This window comes from Anser anser, assembly GCF_964211835.1.
Source record: "Anser anser genome assembly, chromosome: 2".
NCBI lineage: Eukaryota > Metazoa > Chordata > Aves > Anseriformes > Anatidae > Anser > Anser anser.
In genome coordinates, this window is record NC_139721.1 from 154,662,500 (window position 1) to 154,689,717 (window position 27,218).

At 39.7% G+C, this 27,218-nt stretch overlaps 1 protein-coding gene across 3 annotated transcripts in view; it reads right to left on the minus strand.

Moving 5' to 3' along the window:
- The window catches only part of DPP6 (dipeptidyl peptidase like 6), a 409,630-nt gene that overhangs the window by 34,485 nt on the left and 347,927 nt on the right, over positions 1 to 27,218 (minus strand). For all 3 annotated transcript variants that reach the window (XM_083826972.1, XM_083826974.1, XM_083826973.1), the window contains exons 9-16: positions 19,670 to 19,824; positions 18,730 to 18,827; positions 13,792 to 13,915; positions 12,865 to 12,903; positions 7,057 to 7,164; positions 6,404 to 6,495; positions 4,835 to 4,882; positions 2,810 to 2,928 (exon numbers count right to left, since the gene is read on the minus strand). In XM_083826972.1, coding sequence (XP_083683098.1) covers positions 2,810 to 2,928; positions 4,835 to 4,882; positions 6,404 to 6,495; positions 7,057 to 7,164; positions 12,865 to 12,903; positions 13,792 to 13,915; positions 18,730 to 18,827; positions 19,670 to 19,824 — 783 coding nt within the window. The remainder of the gene's footprint in view (positions 1 to 2,809; positions 2,929 to 4,834; positions 4,883 to 6,403; positions 6,496 to 7,056; positions 7,165 to 12,864; positions 12,904 to 13,791; positions 13,916 to 18,729; positions 18,828 to 19,669; positions 19,825 to 27,218) is intronic.

A 27,218-nucleotide genomic window follows, 5' to 3' on the forward strand; every position in this document is an offset into this window, starting at 1 on the left:
TCCCTGCATATTCAGCATAGCCACCAAAGTCTGAGGGAATGATTATTTTGTCCAGAAGTCTGCATTTCACACAGAAGCAATGATTCCCCTTTCCAGACCCACTTTGGCTATAACAGGAACCAAAGGGAGTTGACTCTGCTGTAGATGTGAACACAGCAGACACCTGATGTTAAATGTGTCCTGCACAAAATGTTCTAAAAAGAAACATACCAGCAAACTTCTTGAAAGTAAAGAACTTTAAAAAATACAACTCTCATTTATGTAAGAAAGGAAAATCTACCAAATTTAATGGACTTTTATAAAATCATTGAAAATGGAAATCTTGCCAGGATCTCTGTATTTTCTCATGCACACACATTTTGCAAAGGTATTTGAATGGAGATATTGACAGTAGTTCCAAGGTTCAAGCTGTGATGTATTTGCACTGCACGGAGAGTAGAGTTTGACAATTTAGTCCTGTATAATTAAAATTCAGACAAAGATATATTCAGCAGATGTAAACAGATCTAACACTAATGACCTGATAATGGAGGTATTGTTTGCAGCAGCTGAGGATCTGGCCCACAGTTTGTTATGCAAAATGATTATCTTGTGTACCTGGATTAATGTACACTCTAATAAAATTCATTAATTTCTTCAGGTAACACTTCAGGTTTTTTTGTAAATGAGATATAATACAATACAAACATATCCCCAATGTTCAATAAGATCCTTTAGAAACCTTAATATTGTTATTCACAAAGACTTCAAATTACGGCAAAGCAATTATCTTGGTGCGATGGAGATGGACACAGTTTCTATAAGCTTTTGACAGCTTTTCTTGAAATGAATACAAGAATAACAATACACAGGGCTTTTCTTGTCAAGAGACAAACGTCATAAATATAATAATGTTCACTACATTACTGAATATTTAGTGGAAAATTACACTTCCCTGCATATGTCTGCCGCGTAAGTCATAGATTTGCAGATAGTCCATTAAGATAATTACCCATTGTACTGTCAGTGTTACTTCACTACATTGTATTGCCTTGTATTTTTTAGGCTACTTATAAATGTCTTCAAAAATACAGCCTATATTTCATTCTTGGGACAAAACACATTCTAAGAAATGTATAGACATTTTGGTTGGTATGTATTGGGTTTATGTGGCCAGGTTCTGGTAGCAGGGGGGCTGCAGGGTATGAGGGGAGCCCAGCAGCTGCCCCATGTGAGATCAGAGCCAGCTCCATCTGGCCAGAGCCGAGCCATGACTGATGCTTGTTGGGCCTCCGGGAGAGCAGATTTAAGCGAAAAAAACTGCTGTGCTACAGCGGCTGAGAGAGAAGAGTGAGAAGTGTGAGAGCACCAGCCCTGCAGCCCCCAAGGTGAGTGCAGCAGGAGGGCAGGAGGTGCTCCAGGCACGCAGCACAATTCCCCTGCGGCCTGTGGAGAGGCCCCTGGTGGAGCAGGCTGTCCCCCTGCACCCACGGGTCCCACACGGAGCAGATCTCCACGCTGCAGCCCGTGGAGGAGCCCCCGGTGGAGCAGGTGGATGTGGCCTGGAGGAGGCTGCGGCCCATGGAGAGCCCCCGCAGGAGCAGGCCCCGGGCCGGAGCTGCAGCCCGTGGAGAGGAGCCCACGCAGGAGCAGGGGGTCTGGCCCTTTTTCTTGATTATCCTGGTTGTTTCCCATGTTGCCATCTCATATACTTCTTCTTTATCATTGGTGTGCTCCACAGTTGCTGACACCAGTGAATATTTGCTATTCGAAGAAGGTGATGTCCATGCACCACCTGACTGCTCTACAACAGCATACACAACAGCTGCTCTTCTTTATGTTATATACATACTTACTTTTTCCTGAGCTGCTGAAAATCAGGCCTTTCTTGCTGGCATGCTGCTTTGCCAGACTTTTTTAGGGGTGTACAGCCATTTGAGATACTTCAATCATGGCATTGGTCAACCAGTAAAAACAATGCTTACCCATACAGGCATGGGAGCTGCAATCCAGTTCTGTGTGTATGCACAGTGTGGGTAATTTAGGATAACTAAGCAGAATTAAATCACATAGGATTAAATGTTACGGAGTTCTTCACTGATTCTTAACAGGGCTGGAGAAAGCTGGCTTTTACAACTCTTCTCCAGGAATATCCTGTAAGATGTTTTCAACACAGGAAACCTCTGTTGGGCCTGTAGATTATTTCAAGCTAAGGGAAATGTAAGATGAATGAGCAGCAAAACAACAGATATTCTGTACTCGCCCACCAAGCACATTGTCCATTAGATACTTTTCTGCCAACTTATTTTTACTGGCAAACTGTCTTTTGATGGCAACCTATAAACTTTGAAATCTCCCAGTTCACAGTACTGGTGTGAGGAAATCCTTACAATCAAATCAGCAGAGTTAATGCATTTGGAACTTAGTTCCAGTCACCCATGGTTTATCCCACCGTGCTGTTTTTTTTCTCTCATAAATTTACTGATATTTATCTCCTGTAGGTTTTGCTCCTATTTTAACTTCAGGATGCTTGGACTGGCTAAAGGAACTTGCCGCTGTCTTCAATAGTAAGATGTGCACAGAAACAGGTTGCACACATTTTATAGTTCAAAAACCCAAACCAACCAACCAACCAACCACCACCACCACCAAAAATAACATACAAAAGAAAAAAAAATTGAGTAAAGCTTTAAAAGTGAAATGACACAGATATTTAGGGCCTATCTTTCAAAACTGCCCACAGGTTCATAGGATATCTGAAGACATCCATGCTTAAATCCTATCACACAGTCGCATAAACAAAACAGTCGCATAAACAAAACCAACATACCTTCACATGTCAGTAAGAAGTATTCCAGGTTGTGACTGAATGATGCGCTGAAATAAGTACAGTTTTCAATCAGATCACAAGACAGACACTGCCTGTTGAAGTTCCCATTTGTGCTTGCGCTGAAAAAGTTAATACAAGTCCATGAAGGTCACTGAGCAAATGTTATCTGGAAGCAACATTATTTGAACCTCACTGTACTGTAGAACAAGAACATAAATATAATGTGCTCAACATTAGCAAGAGACAAAGCATTTCCATTTGGTTGAGTTTAAACAGCAGTAATGGCTTTTTTTTTTTTTTTTTTCCCTGAATGGACAATATATAAGCAGATAGTGATATCTTTCTTTGCAAGGTCAGATGGTTATGTAGGATGGTACAGTTTTTAAAACAAAATCATCGTTGCAATTCCACAAGAGGAAGTTATGATTTAGCAAATGAAAGCATGAAATAAAGGAGTAGTGTTTCTACACCAATTTATATTATAGCAGACAATAAAGGACTGGAATTGCTTTCTTTAAGTTTCTAACTGGTTGCCTCACTGGTTTGGTTTGGTAGCAGCTGTCTCTGAGGCTAAAGGTTTTTTCAGGAATTTGAACAGTTGATGTTACAATGTCCAAATAGAAAGAAAAGATATTTTGAAGAAGGTAGCATGGTCTGTCCATATTTTCAGAAGCATTTTGTAAGAACCTAGATTGAAGAATGAATTACTGCTTATTAACAAATATTAATAAATAAAATTTTGCAGTGCTATGGCATGTTGCAACTTCATGGTGCTTCAAGAATATTAATTAATATAGCTTTCCAGTATTGCTGTGAAGTAGATGAGTGGTTTTGCTACCATTTCAAGGTAAAAAGAGATGAGGCTGAGCAACCTATTTAGGGCCACCACAGAATCAACTGAGAAGCTCTTGGGATCTTGTTTAGGCTGAGATCATGTTTCAGACTACCCAATGCAGGAAATCAAATGAGGCCAATGTCATTGTGTAATCAACTTAAGGTTGAGGACATTCATGTTTTGAGCATCTTTTTCCCTGTTATCAGTGTGGGGAGGTGAGGTTAGTAAGGTTTTCTGAGCAACTGTGCCTGGACTCAGCTTTTAAAGTGACTTTTTTCCCATCTGCTCATAGAAATTAATGGTCAATATGGCTTTGATTTTTTTCTTCCCTATTTTCTGTTCTTCAAGAAAATAAACACTGACCTGAACTACTCTTAAAAAATGTGGAATGCAACAAACAGGAAAACATAATTAAAAAGAAAAACGTGATGAAATTGTAGATAATTTAGTTTGCTCTAGTTTTCTCCCCACTGAGGGAAAAAAGGTATGAAATCATGTTAGAGAAGGAAAATGTACTGACAGTCCCTTATAAAATGGTGCTATCACCAGCCCTGCCCTTCATTACAAACACCGAGAAGAAAAATATGAGAAAATAATGATTCGAAAATGGTTATTTCAGAGTTTGGTTTTCCTCCTTTTTATAATCTGTCCCCACAATACTTTGTGATAGCTACACTACCAATAGCTTAGTATAAACTAACCTTTTATTCACTGTACAGTTACTGAGGATACTAAAGTTACCTAGAATTACTGAAAGAAAACACATTATGTAAACATAACATATTGCTTTTTCTTTTCAATCTCCTGAGCAGGTGAAGTGCTATTGAACTTTCATGAAAAGTGCAGTCTGGAAGTATAGAAACAGTTTATACTCTTAGTTTACATAACTCTGAATTCTTTCAAGCACTAAGTAGTTTTGTTGGAAAGTTTTGTAACAGGTTATCAATCTTGAGATCAATTTGAAATTTTCAATAAAATGAGAAAATTGCTAAATTTCAAACATTTCCAAATCTCTTACATTTTGTTCACTAATGTTATGTTCATCTGTCTATTCCAGTGATACATTACAAGGTGTTGCAATGTCATTAAAAGAAACAGGTAAGCAATTGTTTCTACTGCAATCTCTAATGTAATGATTCATGCAAGATTGAAAAGGGAAATTCTGCATTTGACATTAGTAAAGTACAGACCTGTACAAATGTCTCCTTCTTGGCAAATCTTCTGTGCTGTGGAAATAACTGAAAAAAAAATATTACAAATATACAATAACATCTTAATTCACATAGCCATTTGCTTGATCTTGTAAAAGCAAGGAAATTTTAAACTGAAATTAGAAAAACATACAGAGGAACATGTCACTGCATCAGCTCAAACAAGTACTTGGTAGGCTGCAATTAAAACAGACATGAAAAAGTTTGGGTTCTGGACTATGCATACCAGTGGGTCAAAAAGGTTCAAGTGGTGAAGATAACGACCTTCACATTTTCACATCAAGCTCTATGGTGCATAATTACCTTTTAGCATCTTTTCTTTTTCTCTAGAACCATTTCTACTTCATTTTTAATTCTTTCCACACTGAGCTAGCCAGGGGCTTACGTGAAACATATGGAAATGTCCCCTTTGAAAAAGGAAGTTGAACTTCCAGGGAAGACAGCATAAATGAAGAATGCTTCATTGCCCAAGTTTTGTGCTGAGACTGTGGTGATCTGTTCTCCCGGCTAAACAGTGAAAGCCCTGTTCTGCAGTAACAGTGAGGCAGTTTTTCTTGACCTTGAACCTCCTGATGCTGCTGGAGGTGATCAAGCTTAAGGTCTAGAATGATGTCTCAGATGCATTTCATGTGAATAGTGACAGACCACATAGTGGACATAGTGTCTGTGGGGTGAATAGCATGTCAGACCGGATATTCAGCCCTGCTGTTCTCTTTCCAATAATCCGCGCTTACCTAGATGTACATTTTGATTGCACAAACAGTGCATGGTATTTTCTGTTTGACTGGTCAGTGAAAATGCAAACGAGCTTTGGTGCTAGTTTGCTTCTCAGCTCTGCCAAGTGCTAATGACCTTTTGCTCTTATTGAAGTTATTGGTAGTTGAGGACACTCAGCAGCCTGAAAGAGCATTATGCTCTGATCATTCAAACTTTATCATATGCCAGAGACTTAGACGTTTCAGTGACCTTAAGAAACTGGGAGTTCAGTCTTGTATCTAATGGGTCTTTGCATGCAAAGGACTCTATATGGTATTTGATTCCAGAAAAACTTCCAAACATTTTAATGTATTTTCATGAAATCTGTCTTAAAAAGTAAAAAAAAAAATATAGAATTTTACTAGCATAAAGGAGGAGTGTGACTTTTTTGTATTCTAACTGATTTTTCTATTATGTTGCTATTTTTGGAGGTCAATAAAGGATTCTTTATAAAATTGACAATCTAGGAAGTCAATGAAAATAGTCATCTTTCCTTCAGAGTTTAACATCTGAAGTCACTGCAGGAGAAAGCGTTCTGCTATAGAAATGTATGCTGCATTTATAGTCACAGAGAGAGAGGTTTGAACTGTATATAGAAAATCAAACGAAGACAAGCTATATGGAATGGTGTAGGAGGTTAAACCAAAACAGAGGCAGAAACAGAGGTGTCTGTCTTATCCACATCTCCTTGAGCTCCTACATGTCAGATGCATAAATGACATCATTGTAACTAACCCCATAGCCCAGTGCTAAGCAGTGGATGACTGATCTGTCAGACCAAAGTTTACTTACATTTTATGCCTCTTTTCATCATACGCCAATATCTTTGTCACATCCCAGTCACCAGATGTAATAGACTGTAAGTTATCACTGCTGCTGTTGGGCTGCCAAAAATAAAAGAGAATTTGATTTCTTTATTCTTAAAAGAAGATATCTGAGCAAAGCTTCTCTTTGTGTTTCTGTTCTGAGAAAGGGAACGCTCTAAACTCCATTACCTGTTCAAAACAAACCTTGCACCTGCAATTTCCACAGTCTACCTCCCTCCCATATTTCTGTGAAAAGACAGGTATAGAAATAACACAGTGAAAATCATCTTAACTCCACTGAAGATAATGGGATGAATTCAGTACAGAGCAGCTTCAAACCCCTTCCTCTAATCCAGTGTATCCAAAAGCTTCAGATTAATCCTTTCTGGCAGTGCAGGGGTTTACTTATTTATGTACAACTAAGAAGGTATTAAAACAAAACAAAACAAAACAAAAAAAAACCAACAACAACAAAAACAACAAACAATGAAACAATATTGTTTGAAAAGAGATAGTTGATAGACTTTTTCCTTCTAAGTATCTGATTCAGAAATTCATGTTATCTTATGCCTGGTAAACCACCACTGAATGCTTTCCTTTATTCACAAGATCCATGTTCTACACTTGCACCTTCCCTACCTGTGACGACGACATGGCAATGTGGTAGAACTTCCCACGTCCTCCCTGAGGAATGGCTCGCACAAAGAAAAACTTCCGACCATCCTTAGAGAAAATCGGCTCTTCGTTCTGCAAACAGCAAAATTAAGGATTGTGTTCCCATTAAATTACGGTATGTAAAATTGATCTGTGCTGCAAAACCCTGTGAAATTAATTTACAGCGAAGTACAGAGTGCCCTTTAACAGCAACCCGAGGCAAACAAAAAGCCAACTAAAAACTGGAGAAAGTTTTGATAAAAACTACTGTGCTGCTGGGGAAGCCAACACCTTTCATCTGGGGAAGTCGGGGAGTCAGGCAGTTAGGAGGGTCCCTTTGGTATAAGGTCACCTCCCATTTGTAAAGCAAAAAGTGCACATCTACAGCTGACTGCTTGGGGCAGTTGGAATCCAGCCTTTATAAATGAATTGAAGCTTGTTGGCACGAGCATGACAAACCCTGTGTACTCTACTGGAAGAACCTGTCCTGTCCTCAAGGAAACACAACTAGCAACATCCTTCAGTGTCTCACCGCTGTCTTTTCCTACCCTCTTGCAAACGTTTATTTCACTGAATTATTTAGGAGAAGGAGGATATCTTGCAAAACCGTCTTTGACTCAGAGCTCCCAGGTGAACGAGGTGAATGACTTTTATTTGGTTACTGGTATGTTCAACCAGAGATAGAGGGGTCTCAGCGCAAGGCAATCAAACAACACATATGGCAAGCAAACACTACATGGAAGTGTCTTTGTTTTTCTTTTTGTACAGGAACCCCAAGGCATATAGGAGGTCTCCTCTGCAGGAGATGGTTGAACAGTAGTTTACAAGGGGAAGCTGAAGGATGGTCCATATGGTGTGACACGGTAGGTCTGTGTCAAAGGAACTGGCTAGCTGAATGTCCCCTGTATGTTCAATGGCTGGGACTAAAACACGAGTGAACCTCTGCTGAAGGTTGCTGTGATACCAGGCTTTCCTGGGGACCAGATGAGCCCTGCTTGCCCTGGCCCAGCTTTATGTCTCCTTCTTCTCCAAGGGAGGGCAACAGGGACACTTGCTGAACCTCTTCTGGGTCCTCATCTGGTTCAATATTTATCAAACACCCCAGCTTTCTGCTTGACAGAGGTTCAGGTGCCACACTGAATCAGCAAGAACTTCCCTGCACAGGGAGACTTATGGCTAATGCAAATGCACACAGCAAAAGGAGAAACATTTTTATTTCTCATAAACTAGCACATTATTCTTACTGTGTTTTCCTTTGCTACCATTTCTTCACTGATTAATTCTTTCCCACTGTTTATTGTTTTTTATCAACACTAAGCTAGGTGTTCAAACTATTTGTTTTTCCTTTTATTTTTTTCTTGCTTAGGTTTTCAGTATATTTTAAATTATTCCCATTTACAGGTTGTTGCAGTTGCATGAAATAATGGTTTCATTTGTTTATGACATTGTTTGGAAACTCGAAACATGAAACTCTACATTATTTCCAAATGTCATTCATGACAGGTGAACTTGAAAAATAACTCTGATAACATGAACAAAACTGCTGCTCCACAAGCTTTACTTTACAGAGGTAAATAGCAGTGAGCTCACCCTACTTTTCTATATCTGTGCCTCCTGCATTATGTATTCCAGCAATACGTCTCTGCCAGGCTTTGTGCAGATTAGTCTGATGTTCGCTCAGCACTACAGGGGAAAGAGGTGCATGGCACGAAGGGCAGACACGAGCTTCAGCACTTGCCTAATGTTAGGAGATAGTCTGTTTGCATGTTCCTGTCGTTGGAAAGACAATGCATTAATGCAACCAGAACCTCGTTTAAGGTTGTGACAGAGATGATCACTTATTCTGGATGGCAAGGTGGGGTGTCACCATGCAGGCTTTTGGAACAGGTATTTATAACTAGAATGTAGGGAGCAACACTGGCCATCTGGAAGTGAACTTGGCTTGGGCTGTGGTTCAGCTGATAAACATCAACAGGTTAACAACGTTTAAAATGCTGGTATTTACACAAACAAAAACCCTGCTCTTCGTGATGGAATTGCTCCAAAACCTCATGAACATACCTATATGGATTTGTATACATGCCTCAAGCAGTACATGGGGTACATTTTATTTTATTATTTAATTTAATTTAATTTAATTTAATTTTTTTATTTTATTATTTTATTTTTATTTTACTGCTTCTGTGCACAATACAAACTGAGCCTTTGTCTGACTATTACTCACTGAATCCCAAAACACTAGGACAGAATAGCAGTCCTTGAAAATAATGAGAGATCAATTTAATGCTGGTAGAAGTCAGTACTTTTCCTGTGCAGCAGGTAGGGAATTTCTGGAAGTTTTTGCCACAAGAGGCTTCTGAAAACAGCTGGTCTCAGAAGGTGCAAAAACCAATTGAATAAATTCATGATTCATCAACAAACACTAAAGGAAATAGGCACAGATAGAGTCTTGAGGATCTGTAATATTTTTATTGTAGGTGTTGGTGAAATATGAGAAGATTGGACTGCAGAAAGCAGCCAGCTCACACCAATTCTTAAATATCCTCTGCTGCTGTGACTTAAAGAGAGAATGATGGAGCTGGGGAAGCAGTGGTCTGTCTCAGTAGGGCATTTCTTAAGTCCTTGTGGCTCTTGTGGTCTTTTTGCTCAGCTAGATCTCTGTATTTAGACTAATGAATTCTAACCAAATAGTCAAGGCCAATTTCCAGAAACCCTTTGCTTTGTGCAGATGGAGGACTAAGCTGTCCTTATATCAGCTACACGTAGCAATAACTCAACTCTCAGACTCACACTTATAGGTAAAAAAAAAAAAAAAAAAAAAAGTAATTTCTGTGCAATTCCACAGCAGCTTAATTTGAAGCTTATGCCCAACCACGTGTAGCTCCCTGATCCCATTTGCCTTTAGTGGTCTTGTTCAGGGAGCTGATGTACACAGAGCTGCTGCTGTGAGGGGTGACGAGGAAGGAAAAAAGTGCTTGGAGCTGAGTACCGAGAGCCCTCATCATCCTCCAGCTGAAGGAATAATCATTAAAGAAAGGATGACCCTGTGGCTGGAGAATGAATTAGTGGGACTGGCCAACCCAAATCACTAGCAGTAACAAACAGCAGCAGCAACTCCATTTCCAGCAACCTGTTTCTTACTGGGTACCAAAATGTTGCCACCAAAGACTTCATTGCTATCTACTGTCACCATCACCATCTGGAAATGGCTGCTTCACAAAAACTGAACCAGATCTGTTTACAGTTAAAATCACTGTCTCAGAGAATTTGTACATTTAAGCAAACGTATGAATGAAGGTCAGTCTGTTTTTTATACTCAGAAGAGCACAGGAAGGTATGTAAATAAAAGCAGCAAAAACTTTCAAAATCCCTCGGCAACTTTGGTGAACACGTGCAAATTCTTATTTGTGCTAAAGGTTTGAAAATCCTGGCCATATCATCTGACACAGAGTGACAGACACTTTCTAGCAAATTGTGCATATTTCTCATTACACTTTGAGTAATTAATCCCATTTTTCAGCCATGCAGACAGTGATACCAGTCTTTCTCTTGGCCTGTGTTGAAGAGAGGCTCTCCAAAGTTGCAAGGCTTGAATAAAATTCACTCATGAACTGAAGCCCAGAAAGGAATGCAAGATCATTTACTATACACAGACTATTAAATCTTACTGTGTTACTAAACCACTGCAACAATAACAACAAAAAATCAAATTCCTGGGCCATATGCCATATCTCAAAACTCCCAGACAGCTGGGAGTTTTTATTTCATTTATTTTATTTTTTATTTCAGACAGCTGAAAAATATGGACTCTGTCATCCTTGAAGACTCCGGCATGTCCCTTTAGAGTATCTTCTGCTATTTCACTGACGTTTTTCTCTCCTTGTCTCTTGTTCCCAGCCTAGTGTGAAGTTTTCCCCTACCCCAGGAAGATCAGATGAACACCCAAGAAAAAGGTAAAGCTCCTGAACACTTGTGAAACCATGAGTCTGGAGTACTTTGAAGCAGTATTTTAAAGACTGAGGCAAATAGATTCTTTAGTCCTACTGATTTATATTTGGGGTACTTCTCAAAGGAAGGTCTGGCCAATGGAACATACAGAAGAAGGTGGCCAACCAGACAGTTGGCGTCTTCTGCAGGGTGGGCTGAATCATGCTCAAGGTCCATTAATTGTCTGACCACACTGCTGACGGCATCAGCTGACTACAGTGGGGAATTGGGCCCTTGGCTCATATGCATACACCTATATTAAAATGTCTCAACCAAGAAATCTTCTTTTGGAGCTGAGTCACACTCCTGTGCTCCTTCAGAGGCCGCCTAATGTGTGATTCATCTCCTTAAAGAGGTTAGAGGAATTGCACTAACATTCAATATTTCCACATCATTCTCATACGCAGATAGATGCACATGGCATGAAAATGACTTTCCAGATTTTTAGATTAATGTGTCACAGAATTAAGGGTAAATACAGAAAATGTAATTATTCTAGTAATCATATATTCAGTCAAAACTAAAATTTTAAGTACTTTTCTTGACAGAAATATAGGCAAAAGAGCTCTGTAATTTTTCAGACTCTTACAGATGCTTTGGAAGAGTAATATCAAATGTCTCCAAAGTCCATACCAAGTGTTAGCTTACCTTAGTAAGCACTAAGATGTCTGACCCATTTGTTTGTAACATCCTTCTCCAACCTCAAACTAAATATATGATGTTTGGCGATGCACTAAAATAAACTCGTTTTCTCTGAAGGAGGCCCATTAGGAACTGGCAGATCACCTACTAGTTGTACAGGATAAAATGCCATCTTTTAATGCTTGCCAATGGAATAGGTAAAATGACTAAAGAGACATAGCACTGTAAAACAGATGTTCTTCTAACATACTGCACTAGGTTTCAGGATAATGCAGGTCTCAGTAAATAGCAATGAAAAGATTAAAAATATCTGGAGATTTATAAAATAAAATAACCCTGTGAAGTAGGTTTTTATTTTTTATTTTTTTTTAAGACACGAAATATGGGCAGTTTAATTTTTTCTTGACTTGGCTTGTTTTGGAAGCTTTTGTTCTCTCTTCAAGCCAACACTGGTGTTGTAAATGCAAAGAATACTTTGGCAGAATATTTTTACTCTATACCTAAGTAGAGTAAAAGATTATTTGAAATGCTTGGAGCACAAAATATATTTCCTCTGTAGAATCGATTTTTATCTGGATCAGACATAGCCCATTGCTATAGGACAGCCACTGGAACAGAGGAGATCATTGTTCTTGCTGTGAACTGATGTATTGCAGTTTCTATATGTTCTTGGATGCTTTGAGCAAGCTGTGACAAAAATGTGAAATACTTTAAAACTGGAATTGGGAAAATGTAGTGCAAGTACTTTATCTGATATGCTCCTCCCTGTCTGGCAGTCACATATCCCATGAAAAAGAGTTCAGTGTTGTGGCTGAATTGGTATCAGCAGCTTCTCTCTAAAGAACAGCTTAATCAAATCTGAGATCACTTTACAAACTGACTGCTGGGGAAGTGTTATAAATGATCTTCCAGAGATTTACATGCTCGATATCTACAGGTTTAATATAGGCAGATGTTGAAAAAACCCCACCCTTCTTTGAAAAAGAAAAGATAAAAGAATAGAAAAATCACATAAATCAAAAAGCTCTTAGGGGCTTTAAATCACTGTTTTCTGTAACACAAATCACACTCCCTTACCTTTCTCAGCTTTAGAAAATTGTTTTTCTCCTTGGTAGAAAAAAAAAGGAAAAAAAATATTGACCACAAAGAGAAGATCACTATTACCTGTCTGTGCAGCCAACCTTCACTTTCATCTTCATGTTTCTAAAACAAAACAAGATCGTTAAATAACATTCCTTCCATTTATTACATGTTGCTTATCAGTGCAGAGAACATTTGGACTGAATCTGAAAAATTGTGCAGAAGCACAAAAAAAAAACCAAAACTGTTTGAGCCTGTGCTTTGGGATCACTGTGTAATCCAGTGACTGCTTTCCCTGTCTTTCAACTCTGATGGATCAGCGTGCACTCATTCAAGAGAACATTCTACTCATACAGACAAAAAAATCTACATGGCATATTATTCCCCAAATAAATAAAGGCTGGTAAAAAATAAATAAAGGTTGAAACCAAGGTTGTTAAGAAAAGACTCTTCACTGTGCTCTATGCACAGTATTGCATCATTTTTTTCAAGGGAAAGGTGTATCAGAACACTATTCTACCACATAAATATCTATGCCAGTTTAAAAGATGGTATCATCTAATATTTACACAGGTAATATCAATGCACATGCATTTACATTAGTATATCTGTTGGAGGTATTAATTAGCTAAGGTTAAATCATGGATAGAGAAGCAAGGGCATAATGCCATTAAAGTAGAATGTCACAAACATTTTCAGGTTACGGTTTGTTGATGTGTGTGTGCTTGTGCCTGTATGCAGGTATTTCAAGACAAGCAATCACTGTCTTGTACACGTATGTGCATACACACACAGTGTGTGCATGGCTATAATTCTCTTGCCCTTCCACAAGATATAAAGAAAAAAAAAAACGAAACCCCTAAACACCCTTACACAGCAAATATAGCAAGCAGTGTTTATATTCTGTGTCTGCCTAAACAAATATGCAGCAGCTGATGTGTCCCCAGGCAAGGTGGCTGAAATACTTTTCCCTTCTGTAGGACACCAGCGACCACCAGGCTCATCCCTTACCTTCGTGCAGACGCCCGTGGTGGCGTCGCACAGCGTCAGGATGGAGACGTTCTGGGCCCTGTTCAGCCAGTTCACTGCCACCTTGGTGCTGGTCGCCCACTTCACCATGGTTATGTAATAGTCCCTGAAAACACAGGAAAACATGAAACAACTCAGCACGCTACTGACATCCCAAGGAACTGGCCGAGCAGTCAGAGGCTGCTCAGGGACACCTCTGATTATTATGAATGCTGTGTCTTGATGTTTCTTCCTTCCTAAGACTTCCTTACGTGTGGATTTCAACCCCTAAAAATGACATTTTTAGGGCCGTGCAGGTGTTTTATCTGCCTCTTCTGAAAGTCGTTTTCAAAGAAAAGCCACATGTAGAGATAAAGAACCTTTCAAGCTATTCAGTCTTCCACGAAGGACTGAAACGCCTGGAGATACAAATTTATGCACAGGTGGAAAAGGAATTGCAAACAGTCTTCGTTCTGAGCAGACTAACTGGCTGACTCAAACCCATCGCTGCCAGTGGTCGGATTCTTTATGCTTATGAAGAGTTAATGGTCTCTAAATATCCTTGCTACACACCAAAATATCCCTAAGTGTTGCATCAGAAGGAAAAGAGCAGGAAGGATATAGTTTAAAGAGGCACGGGGTGTCTGCAAAACAGTCACAGCTGGTTGCCATAAAGAAGTCAGCAGAGACGTGACAGTTTGCATGGGCAAAATTGCCATCCCACGCTCCCTGTGCCGTTCTCTGCTGCTGGACATATTCAGGTTGTGATAACACCCAGAATAAATCGCCAGTGTGGGCTGCACAGTCCTGTAACCAATATCTTGCCCTAGAAAGCATAGGAAAATTGAGCAATGTGCAATATTGAGCAGCACATCCACTTAGGCTGGGCTGGGCTGGAAAATCCAGGCTCACAAATAAATACCCCGATGGTCACCCTCTTAGGAGGCGCTCACAGACATCCAACTCTGCAGCGGTTCAGGGCTTCACCACCCCTTCTGCAGGGTAAAGCTCCTGCTGAGCTGACAAAGCTACTGATGGTCTAATGTACCAGTGGGCTATGTGGGCCAAAGACACCTTTAAATCATAATACAACTCCTCACAACATACAGTCTATAAAAAATTTATTAGTTCATTTGTTTGCTATAAAATATGTATAAGGAATTGTTGCTCCCCTTGGAATTAATGTGCCGTGTCACTGGAAAGTACTCCGTGTTCTGGCAAGCACTCCTGTATATATTGAAGAGAAAGGGCAAAAGTAACAAAGACTCGTTTGTCTAGCAAAATAACAAGTTGGAAATTGATTTTGTAGTTTCCAGTAATGTTTAGTGCCTGGATTTGGCTGAGGAAAAATAACAAAAGACCTCAACAATTGCATCCACCACCCTGGGAGGAAGGATACTTCCAGGTGAGACAACAGCAGTCTGAAAATGCAGTGCTTGAAATAAAATTATAATTTTACTTTTTATCAGCAAGAGCTTAGCAATTTTTTCCGTAAGAGGAAAAAAACAATGTAGCAAAATTAAACTGTACAACCACCTCACCTTCATCTTCACAATGAACTGAGAAAATTCAGTCTCCACAGAAAAGGAAGGTGTATTTAGTACACTTTGTGGCTTGGAGCATTTTTTTTCCATAAATCCAATTTCAAGTTTGAAAGATGTACTAAATTTTTACATCCCTCTCACTGCTTGAACACTGGAGCCACAGTTCTTGCTGGGGAACTTTTAATTATTATTTTAGGTTATATATTATCTTCTCTACCACCCTGGAGATGCGTGCAGAATTGCAATTTATCTTCAGAGCTTCTCTCGGCTGTGAAGCCCAGGGACACCCCAGCCAGCAGGCAACTGTAGATACTTGCACAGTACTTGTTATTCTGGCCTCAGAGTGGCGCTGAGTCTTTAATTTACTTCTTACATCTCTTCTGTAGGACAACTAGGTTTTATGCTTCCCATTTTACAGAGGAAAACAGGACAATACGGTGCGATCCATCTCAGCTAACTGCAAACATCTGCAGCTCCGAGGGGCTGAGCAGCCAGCGGAGGGGAGTGGGAGCTGGGGCATTTCCCAAGCACCAACTGTTTGACCTAGCCCAGGTTTTATAGGACCTGATTGAAGGAGAACTTCTCACAGAGCAAAGTGTAAACCATACCCGACTGCTTCGTTTGTAGATGTCTTCATCAGAGGCAGTTACATCTTCCCAAGGGAGAGGAACTGCCTGTCTGGGCACCGCCAGGAGATGTGCTGAGGTTTGCAGGTGATTTGCCCATTCCAGTAAAGACATTACCAGTTGGATTTGCAGGCACCTGAGCATGGTTATTGTACGGTGCTCTTGTTTGTGTCCTAACGTTACTTGGCTGCTTTCTGGAGGTATGAAGGTAAACTATGAATACTTAATAATAATAGCAAGAAAGATATAAGCGTGGCAAAGAACGCTCCGTTGTCTGAGTTCCTCCATCGCTCATGGCCATGGCCTGCGGAAGGACCAGGGATGAATTCTGCACTCAGAGAGATGGCATCTTTCCTTCATTTGCCATCTGAGATGCAAATGTGACTTAAGGAATAAATTGGACCATGGTTTAATTCCCACCACCTGCTGATGTAGCAATTTATTGTTATGGGTCCAGTGTTCTTCATCAAAATAAAAATGACTTTCAGACATTACATGTCAGAATATGTTCTTTTTTTCTGCAACTTTTCTCCCTTCCTCCACTTTCATTTTCTCACAGCAAAGAATGACATTGCAGAAAATTTGGCAAAAATGAATATAATGATAGATTTTTAAAAAGGAAAATAATTTTGAAAGGGTGTCCTTTTATCCCCAAATTTGCTTCCCATCATCATTTTTTTTTAATATATATATATATAATTATCCCAAATTTGTGGAAAAAAATCTTTCTTTAATTCTACAAGAAAAGAAAAAAAAAGTGGCTTATTTCCACTTTATTCTTACAATTATTAATTGTACTAAAATTCTTTGCTGCAGATAAAACAAGCACCAAGCTCTGTCCATATATCTTATATCACATATCTGGTTGCTCTGTCCATACATCCTCTGCATGAACAGATGGGGCACACTGAAATGCTCCATATAGGACCACTCTGCTTGCAGAGCCTTATTTTCAGCTTCCCCTGAACCTTCGGTACTCCTTTCTGTAACTAGCTGTTCGGTGCATCTCTCTTGTCTATTTAATGAAACATTATCACACTAATCCTCTCATTTTGGAAAACATATGCATAATGAAAATACCCCTGTTGTTCTAGCAGCTCTACTTATATCATGCCTCAGGGATGGAAATTGCCATGTTTTTGATGAAATATAAAGAGACTAATTAATTATGATATATGTTGCATCACTTTACAGTATTGATTGCTACCGAAGAAATTACAGCCACCCATAGCCACATAGCACAAATTTATTAGCAATGCTTGGATCCTGCAGCCTCAAGTTATTACTCTAATTAAAGCATTTCTGAGTCTCTGTTTATGGAGTGTGCTAGGAGCAGGAAAATGATATTGTCCAGGAGCTGCAGTTCTGATCCTGGGGTTTGGGTACCAAGAGCTGGCATCGCTGCCTGCCGCATGCAGACCTGAAGCTGGTTTTCTGAAAGACAACTGCAGTTCTGCCCATTTGGCTTGTTCACGGGGCAGACAGCATTTGTTGCATAATTGGGTTTGAATTGGAGACTTTCAGAATTATTACGTTGTGGGGCTGACATTAGCTTTAACGCTAAGAAAGGTAATTTCCACAGTAAGTGATCCCACTGGTTTAGCATCTTCTCATTAGATGGCTACCCAGCCTGTGCACAGCTATCAGGTACAGGCCTTATGTACCTATTATGCCTAAGGAAGATCACCCCAGCACCTTCCCCTGCCCTGTTTCATTAGCTCAGTGCTGTACCGGTAATTCTCTTGGCACTGGAATCGGGGATCCAGCAGCCTAACTTAGCAAGCAGTCAGGAAAGGTGAGCATGCTTGGATGCTGCCACGTGAACCAGTGATGTGCTGGGAATGAAAACCTTGCAGTGTAATGTTGGACGTGCACAAAAAACATTATAATGCTGTGTGGTTGGGCCTCTGTGGATAATTTACATGAAGAAGCAGAGTCTGGTTTCTCTCAGCGTGCTGGAAACCTATTTCAAGTGTAAATCAAAGTTACTGAAATCCAGACTTGGACCCAATGCTCGAGCTTTGCAGGTAGGTATGCCAGGCTTTGACTAAAGCTTTTTCTCTCCCGAGAGAAGGCTGGAACAATGTGATGCTCCTTACAAGTGCTTGCTGACCCATAAATGTACCTCCAGCTTTGACCACGGGCCAAAGTCCAAGCCAAACTTTTCAGCTCTTGCTGAATGCAAACAGGACAAAGCGCTTGCTTATTTAAAAATGGGTGGCAAAGAGGTTGGCTGAATTGCAGTCAAACTTCTCAAATATATTTGCCTTAAAAACAGCAAAAGCTTTCTTATTTATTCATTTTTAACGAATACTAGGAAGTATTTGCAGAATGTCCTTCTGGTTTCATTCCAATGCTCAAGTCAAAAAGCAATGAGCTCATGTTTTCTGGGTTAGAGATCTGCCCTGTTTCTGCTTCGTGGTCTTCTGTACAGGCTGCAGACCATAATCCCTTTACAATGCCAGTGATTACATGTGAAATGAAAGTGTTCTTATGGATTTTGGGACATTTTGCTGAGCACTCTGGAAATAACTCTACTCTGAAGTTAGATTGGGTCACAGCAATTTTGAGTAAAAAGCTAACAGTGTTCAAGAAAAATACATGTAAGAAGAAAAAATACGTGAAATTTTTTAACCAGATTTACCCAAGGTGAAACTCTGTAGCAGTGGCAAAGAAAGTGAATGTAAAATGATCTCAAAAAAAAAGGAAGCATCTGATATAAAACCCTGACAGAACTGGTGCCAGGCATCCCAGCACCAGAAAGTACCTACCTCATTCTTTGATCATCTGGGGGAGTCATTTCCAGGTCGTGGGTAGGTCCATTCAGACCAATCACATGCAAGGAAATAGTTGGGTTTTCCATTCCAGCCTGGATTTCAATAAGATAAAATAAGGTAAAATAAGATAAAGTAAGATAAAATAAGATAATATTATTAAAATAAAATAAAATAAAACAAAACAAAACAAAACAAAACAAAATATACAACACAGACTGGTTTTGATTTATGACAAGCCGAAGGATCATAAAATGCACTCCCTTTGTATGAGGCCATTCTCAGGGAAGATGCAATGGCAGTGGTGCAGCACAGAGGTGTGCAAAGCTCGTTAAGGAGAATAAAGGGGAAATTTTAATTAACATTTGTCTATTCTTGGTAAAAGATACTACTTTTCCTGGTGACTATAAACATTTCCATTTTTTTTTATTTGTTCGTTAAAAAGGTTGTCTAACAAGTTAATGATGAACGTAGTAAAATATGGATTCCTTGTGTATTGTAGGAAAGGACATGACCTGTTGGGCCACTGTTACTTTCAAAAAAAACCTGCATATAAGTCATGAACCTAAGTGTAGTAAGGCTTGCTTGCAAACTCTTAGACATCGTTAACTCCTATCTAGCATGGAAGCACAATTGCTTTTGTTCAGGTACAAAGCAAGAATTGAAAAAAAAAAAATTTTAATTATATTTGGAATGACTAACGCTTGAATCAGAAAACTGCAGTTCTACAAATACAGCTAAAGAACAATGAAGATCATTTACTGATGAACTGCTGATCTTTTTTTAGATCTGTTTATTTTCATTGCTTATGAATATGTACTATTATACAGTCTCCTCTCTGAGCCTACCAAGGAAAAAAATATTTATTTATTTATTTATTTATTTATTTATTTTCTGAACTAGAACAGCAGGACTGTTATCCATATTTTTCCCTTACCTTTGGATAATGATACATTTTGACAGTAGGGTAAAGGCTGCCAGTGTATACTGGGATCTCCATGGTGGGGACTCTGGAGGCATTAATTGTTGCATATGCTAACCTGGTGCCATCAGGAGACCACCAATGAGCAATATGTGTCTTCAAGATCTCCTCTAAAAAAAAGGAGAGGAAAAGAAAAGACTATTAGATGTAAATTACTAGTTATCAAGAAATGAAAATAATGTAGATATAAAAATCCCAGTCTAATCACAGCACAGGGAAGATGTCACAGGAATATCAATTAAAATGTTTATTAAATTACGCCATATGCACAAATGAACACAACTGATAACAATTACTCTGAATATATAGGTTATTAAGCATAATTGTATTGCTCGAGAAACATCAAATTATTCATGAAAGAACAAAGGGCCCTCCTGTTCCTACTATGTGTCCTGTGTTTGGGTATAAGAACATACAGGTTTTGGGTTCCTACCTGGCTGATGACAGCAAAAGCAAGGCTCCCTTGGGGCTGTTATACCCCGTGGAAATACTGCAGTGGCTGAGGTTTAATTCTCCTCCATAAATACTTTACAGTCATACTAGACACATATCAATGGATTCAACCAGCCTTTATACATAGGTGCAAGTGCTTCAGATGAAATTGAAGTTGCCAGTTGGAAATAAACAAAAATACCAATTTTCTATAAATTATGCCATGTTGGAACTTTGTAACACTTTTCCTTAGAGTCTGTGGCCTGGTTGCCGTATTGAATTTTATCCCTATTTCATTTAAAAATCATTTTTGCAATGCAATATTCCATAAGTAGCCAGGGTCAGAGGTGTGGTTGGTGTTGACAAAGTACTTGGAAAGATGACAATACAAACATGTCAGAGTTCAAGTATGTAAGTGGAAAACAAGTTTGCAATCATAAGAAGCAATTTTGAAGTCTGGCAGAACCTAATTCTCATTTAATATAAATTCAAAGGACTTTTAATTTCTAATACTTTCTCTTATCATTTAATATGCTTCATTGCAAAGATGACCAGCTTATAGATATTCAGAAAAGCTATAAAATTCACTCTTTGTCCAAAGTGTCTCCAGTTACTGACATTTGGAAGACACTAACTTGGCTTTTTAAACCTCCTATTTTGCAAAAGGCAATAATGTAATCCATTTTCATTAAGAGGCTTAATATCATATGAGTCATTCCTATTTAAACCAGAGCAGAAGGGCTTGCATATGCTGTACAGATTGATGGGCAGGAAGACAGGTGCCGTTACTTTAATGTGAAAATAAGAATTAAAAGAGGCTGCAGAGTGTTTCTGAGCTTTCACCACTGACATCCAACTGTACAGGTCCGGGCAGCTCCAACTTTTGTTATCATCACTGGTCATTGGAGAAATGAATGAGGATTTTCAGAGTTTGGACCCACCGTGTTTTCATACCACTCCATGATAACTTCTTGGTCCAACCAAAATGCCCATCTGGTCTGAAGAGCAGAAATTCACCAAAGATATTTTATTGCATTTTAATTTAATTGAATTTAACTTAATTTAATTTTACTTCATTTTATTTTATTATTATTTTTAATATAAAATCTTGGATGGATCTCCTTGGAGAATAGATAGACAATGAGATTTGTCATAGATCAAATGGAGTAATCTTTGTTACTCCAGACTTACGTTGGGTTTGAGATAGCATTCAAGGTAACACTAGGAAAGGTGCAAGGGAAAATCACCATCAATACTTATGCTTTCTACAATTAATTAATTAATTAATCAGTACTTAGTGGCAACATCTAAATGAGGGTTCAGAAGGATGTCTAGGAAGTTGCAAATACCACATGGGAAAGTATCTCTCTGGTAGATTTCTTTTGCTGCATTGTCCTGCCTGTTGTGTGTACATTTAAAAGATGCTGTTCTTGACTTTTATGTTGCTACCTGATTAAGGTCATAATTAAAAGTATAACGGAAAAGGTAAAAATGGGTGGCAGATGAATTCTTGACATTTTAACATTAATTAAGAATGACTTTATTCAGCAAACATTTTCTCAGGGATCTCAGGCTTAATGAAGCAGGTCTGCTGAAGGTCACATGCCAAGAAAGGTTTTAGCGCAGGTTTTGTAGTCCTCTGTTAATGAGATTTAATAGTGTGAACCTTTGCTTTGAAAGAAAGCCAGGACCTTGCCATTATTAGAGAGATCAGTTAGCTTTAGCAAACCAGTAAGCATTCTTCTGAAATACAATTGTGTCAGAAAGTTTCAGCTGAAAGCAGAACATAATTTGCAGACAATTTATTTTTGGGGACACTTTATTCTTTGTGCTTGTATTTACCGTACAATCAGAAAATCAGAAAGACCCCAGGGTCTTTCTCTGTCACTTCAGATCCCACTTCACATCTGTAAGAAACCAGGTTCTCATTAAACATCCCCCTCCACATATACCTCACAACCTCCTAGCTAAGAGGATATATTGAACAAAACTCTTGCTCTCTTCTTTAAAGCTTGCAGTCGCTAGGTGCTACACGATGTAGGAATGACGTGAGGTGTGGAGATTCCTCAACCAGCTGCCGGTGGCTCTTTGCTCCTTTTTTTCCACCTCTTTGCCTGTCCAGGTTCAAGCACAGCTCCTGAAGCAAGTCAGTGCTTATTCTATGTTACCCCATTCAACATCGAACCGTTCTGAAACAGCGCGATGACCTTGGTTATAAGTCGTGAATCCTTGGTGGGAGACAAATATTAGCCAGCTGGTAATCCAGTGAAACACAGGAACAGGATGGGACAGCTTGACGTGGGGCATTTCTGTCTGCGGCTGAGGAAGGTGGCAGTCCAAGTAGGCAAGCCTTGTATAATAAAGTGCCACAGGTGAGGTCAATCCTTTGTTTTCTCCTAGCAAGGCATGCACTAACTGACTGGTTCAGGTAGAAATCAAAACTGCTTTAGAAATGGCCTTCATATGGGATCCCAGCAATAGCTTATGCTTACTGAGCATTACAGGATGTGTATTTTAACCCCTATTCCAGCTGAATAAGACTCAACCAAATGGCCATTTCAAAGGTGTGTGAAACAAAGGGTTTCCTGAGATAACAGACCTCAGGATGAGCATTTGAAGTCCCGGGCTAGAGTCTATTCAGTGACAGGTGGGTATATATCCCTTTTCAAGACTTTAATATCGCTGGATGAGAAAGATGAAAAAAAAATATGGAGGCAACAGCAGAGATGTGAAGAGAGGAATCTTGTTAGAGCTGGATTAAAGGTTGCATTACGTAGCTGCTAGACTTTGGTGCAGAGACCTGAAGAGCATCTAGAGTGGGTTGGGCTGCCCGTGTCAGGAATGCCATCTCCTCAGAAGAACATATTTCCTGATAGATGCTTCCCTGCTCATCGCCAGAAAGCAGAGAGCAGCAGTCCCTCGCTGTGCTTCTTGGCTGGCAAGTAACAAGACGTGATGAAATTGGGTTCGGATGTAGCACTTAGCAATGGTACCTTATGGGCAAGCCCTGGATGGACTGCGCAGCAGTTGGATGGATATTTCTAGCAGGTGTCTCAGCCAAAACTAACCCAGCATGCACGTAAAAGGAAAGGAAGTGTCTGTCTGCTTCTTTCAAGCTTGAATTTATGCCAGCGGTACTTGCAAGACCAATGAAATCGGAGACTTGTATGTTACTTTAGGCAACCAATTTCTTAAAGATGAGGAGACAAGAGCATCAGGGCTTTATCTTCTGCAACCTCAGTGGCAATCACCAGATTCTGGGTAAAACCTGTTGTGTGAACGACATTTGGAAATCTGTGCAGGTGGTTTTAATGTTGTATAACATAATCTGCCATTGAGCTATCTCTACAGACATTTCTGTGATAAATCTGCTTCCCAGGCTTATGCAGAGTTCTCAACCAGCTGAGCTCCATCTTGTTAATAAGTGCACAGAAGCATTGCGGCCATGAGGGGCAAGAAATGCATTTCTTCACAAGTTTCTAAAAATCTAACTATTTCCACAGCCTCTGCCAGTCCTGAGTCATACTTGTGATTCTGCTGAAGGTGGCCAAGTTCTTGCTTGCTGTCAATGAAAGGATGAAGCCTTCATGAATGGCTAAATGGGAAATCCATCAGCAACTTAGGTTTTTTTTTTTTTTTTTTGCAATTTACAAAGTCATTATGAATGACTTGCAATTTCCAACTGTGAGTTAAATAGAACAGAGACTTGCACAAGGAGACTGGGCTTGGCTAGCCCAGTCCTCTGACAGTTGCTGTTGCAACTCCTTTCTGTCACTTCCAAAAAAAAAAAAAAAAAAAAATAATAAATGCAGCATCAGGAGAAAAAATGGAGAAAAAAAAAAAGGAATAATTCTAAAGTGTGTTTTTTTTTCTTTTTTTTTTCTGTTGTCATAGTCAACAGAGTCTGAGTTTATTATCTGTATAATTCACCCACTGAGGCTATGCATATCACAAGCATCAATAGTCCAATTTCCATGCAAGACAAAACCAGCTGAAGACACCACTTTGATCAAGCACGCTCCTTTGGCTGCCCACCTGCTTCTGCTTTCTGTGAGGCAGGACCTCACCTAAGCATGTCACTCCACAGCCATCTTCTGGATGTGCCCATACACACACGTCCACACATCCAGCTCCCCTGGGAAGCGTGGCAGTAAGCGTGCACATTCATCCGCACGAGCAGTGCCACAGAAAGCTTTTTTACAGGAGGGAGCAAGTCAGTGTAAGACTGGTCCTAAGGCCTTTTCAGTCTTTGGCTGCTCACGTCTTCCAGTAAGAATGGCCAGGAAAAAATGTTATAGTGAATACAAAGAAAGTAACCTTTTCTCTTCAAAGAGAAAAATGGCTTTCCCATAGATCAGTGCTGCAGACAAACAAGCGAACTCCGTAATCTGAATGGTGTGTCCACTTTTGGCAAAGCCCCTTGTGTTACACCGATGAGCTGCAGTGAACAATTGCAGTATCATTAACTTCAGAAAAGTAACCGTTGAGGAGCTGTCCTTGGAGACTAAGCAGAAAGGCTTTTCTTAACTGCATCTAGGAAATAGAGACTTTCTGCATCTCTAAAGGTCAAAAAAGGGTATAGTGCGTAGAGACACAAAGAGGCTTTACTTATTAAATAAATCAATTACTTTCATACAATTAGAATTATTTTCTTGCTCCAGACATTAAACCTTTTTCTTCAGTAGGAAATCAAAACAATATTCTTAATGTTGTGCCCACAGAAGACAACAAAGACAGAATACAGTTTGATTCTCCTCTGAGTAGATGTACACCCAGATACACACACATTTAAGCACATCTAGCTGGATGTTAATAGATCCATTAATTTCACAGTACTTTAACTTTTACATAAAGAACTACATAAGATTTAGTCTGTCAGAGGGAACTTCCAATTTGTATGTTATTTATTGCTGATGTGGCAAAGCACAGTGATTCCAGGGAGCAGAATCAGTAGTTTTGTTTGTGCAATGTATAGTAGATGATGCTCAGATCATTTAGGATTTGGTGTGCTGAAGGCATTTTACTGTTTTATTAAAACTGTTAATGAAAAGGAATCTTAAACAAAATGAAATTAAAGCCTAGCACAAAGGCCAAGGCTTACATTAGAAAAGAAAACAGTAGGAAGCATCAAAAGAAGATAAGAGGAAGAGAGATCAGAGAACCAAAAGGGGGTGTAGGAACGGAGGAAACAAAGACTTCTGAGATAGCGAAACCCCAAGGGTTCTCAGAGAAACATCACATAAATACACATGCCTATTTGACAGCTACCATTTGTTTTAAAATCAATTATTAGATCATCTCAAACCACCAACCATGCGTCCAAATCGATTACTATTTTGTAGTTTGAAAGCAGGTATTTTTACCTAGTTATGGAAAGTTTGTATTGTTCTTCCCTGACTTGTGCTTCAGAGGTAGCTTCAGAAGACCACCATGTCATCTTTTGCACATATGCAAACCAAATTTTCTCTCAGTTGCTGTAGTGCAGCTCTACAATGTCTTCCATTAAGTCACTTTAATGTGTATAAAATGGGTGTAAAAGTAGTTATGTGTACTCAAATAGAATAAAATTCTGTTTTATATTACTTGTTTTGTATTATTCTTTTTTATATTACTGTTTTATATCCGATCTACATTTTCCTGTGTTGGCGATATTTTATGCTGATGTCAGCAATAGCCCTGCAGCACTATCGATTTCAGTGGGATTAATACTGTTTTAGAGTTGTGTAATTGAGTCAGATGAAAAAAAGTCATTTTTTCAGGATCACTAAACAGCTCTATGCCCTTTTGGAAAGAGGTGGAGGTTACAAATAAAAAAATAAAATAAAAAAATAAAAAAGGAGAAGAAATAACACTCAAAAATCCAGTTTCAACCCAATCTCATGGTTCCTGTATGCAGGCAACAAATATTCTCAAGGTATTCGTGTCATCATCAAAGAGATCCTTAAGGAAAACTGAGTGCCGTGCTCATCCCAATGACTCCTTATTCCTTCCCAAAACACACAGCCTCCTCTGCTGTGACAGGCAATGGGCCTATGTAAAGATAAACTATTAATTTCCGCTGTGGGATTTGAAGACATGCTTTAAAGAACACATTTTTACATAAAATCCTTGATCCCAAAATGTCACCACCCGATAGCAGCAGCATCACACAGTCGAGGTGCTCCCATGTGTTCAGCAGCAGCGGGAACATGGCAGCCCCCCATCTCGGGGAAAGGAGCCCAGCCAGATTTGCATCTCCTCAAGCACGGGGAAGGTGTGGGCTGCAAGTGTCATTAATTTCCCCTTAGTCATGCAGCTTAATTGCTTGAACACATGTTGTTTTCTGCTCGCGCAGCCTTGCAGCCCTGTGTTCCTCGCAGAACGCTCTGGTGAGATGTTAGCTTTTCCTCTGGTCTCCTCCTGGTTGAGAAGGGACAGGCAGAAGAGGGGTTTATTTGCCATCTTAGCTCCCAAGCTGGCCATGTTACTCATCAGTTATGCAGCCTGACGTGGGATGCCGTCTGGTCTCAAGGACTCGCAGTGCTGTGGACGGGGCATGCAGCAAGTGTCGTCCTTCCTGGTCTGAGCAAGCAGGAAGGAAGCCAGAGGACATGCAGGGCCTTCAGCTGTGCCCTTGGGAAGAAGGAGCAGCTCATCTCCACCTGCAGTGGGTGAGGGCTCATCCTCTGCTTTCTGCCTCCGTGTGCTCAGATGTTGCCCAATTTCTGACCACTCAAATCCAGGCTCCTTATCCACAGTCCCAACTATCTGCAGTTCCCACCATGGTTTCTTTGAGGACAGGCTTTAGGACAAGGAGCAGCACTGAGGACACTTCAGGAGGGCATCTCAACCACATCAAAACTGCTTGTTTAATGTTTTGTTGTTGTTGTTTTTCCTGGTCCGCTGATTCTTCTAATTTGTTGTGTTCCTTTCACCAAAGGATCCTGTAGTTCCTGTGTGAGTCAGGGCACTGGGGTGATGTTTACAAGGTTATTGATAAGTAGTTGCCAGACCTTCTTTGCTGCTGAGAGCCTGGGGGCTTCAAAACACTGACAGCATCTCTTACAGCCCTGATTCTGACCTCAGGTACTTC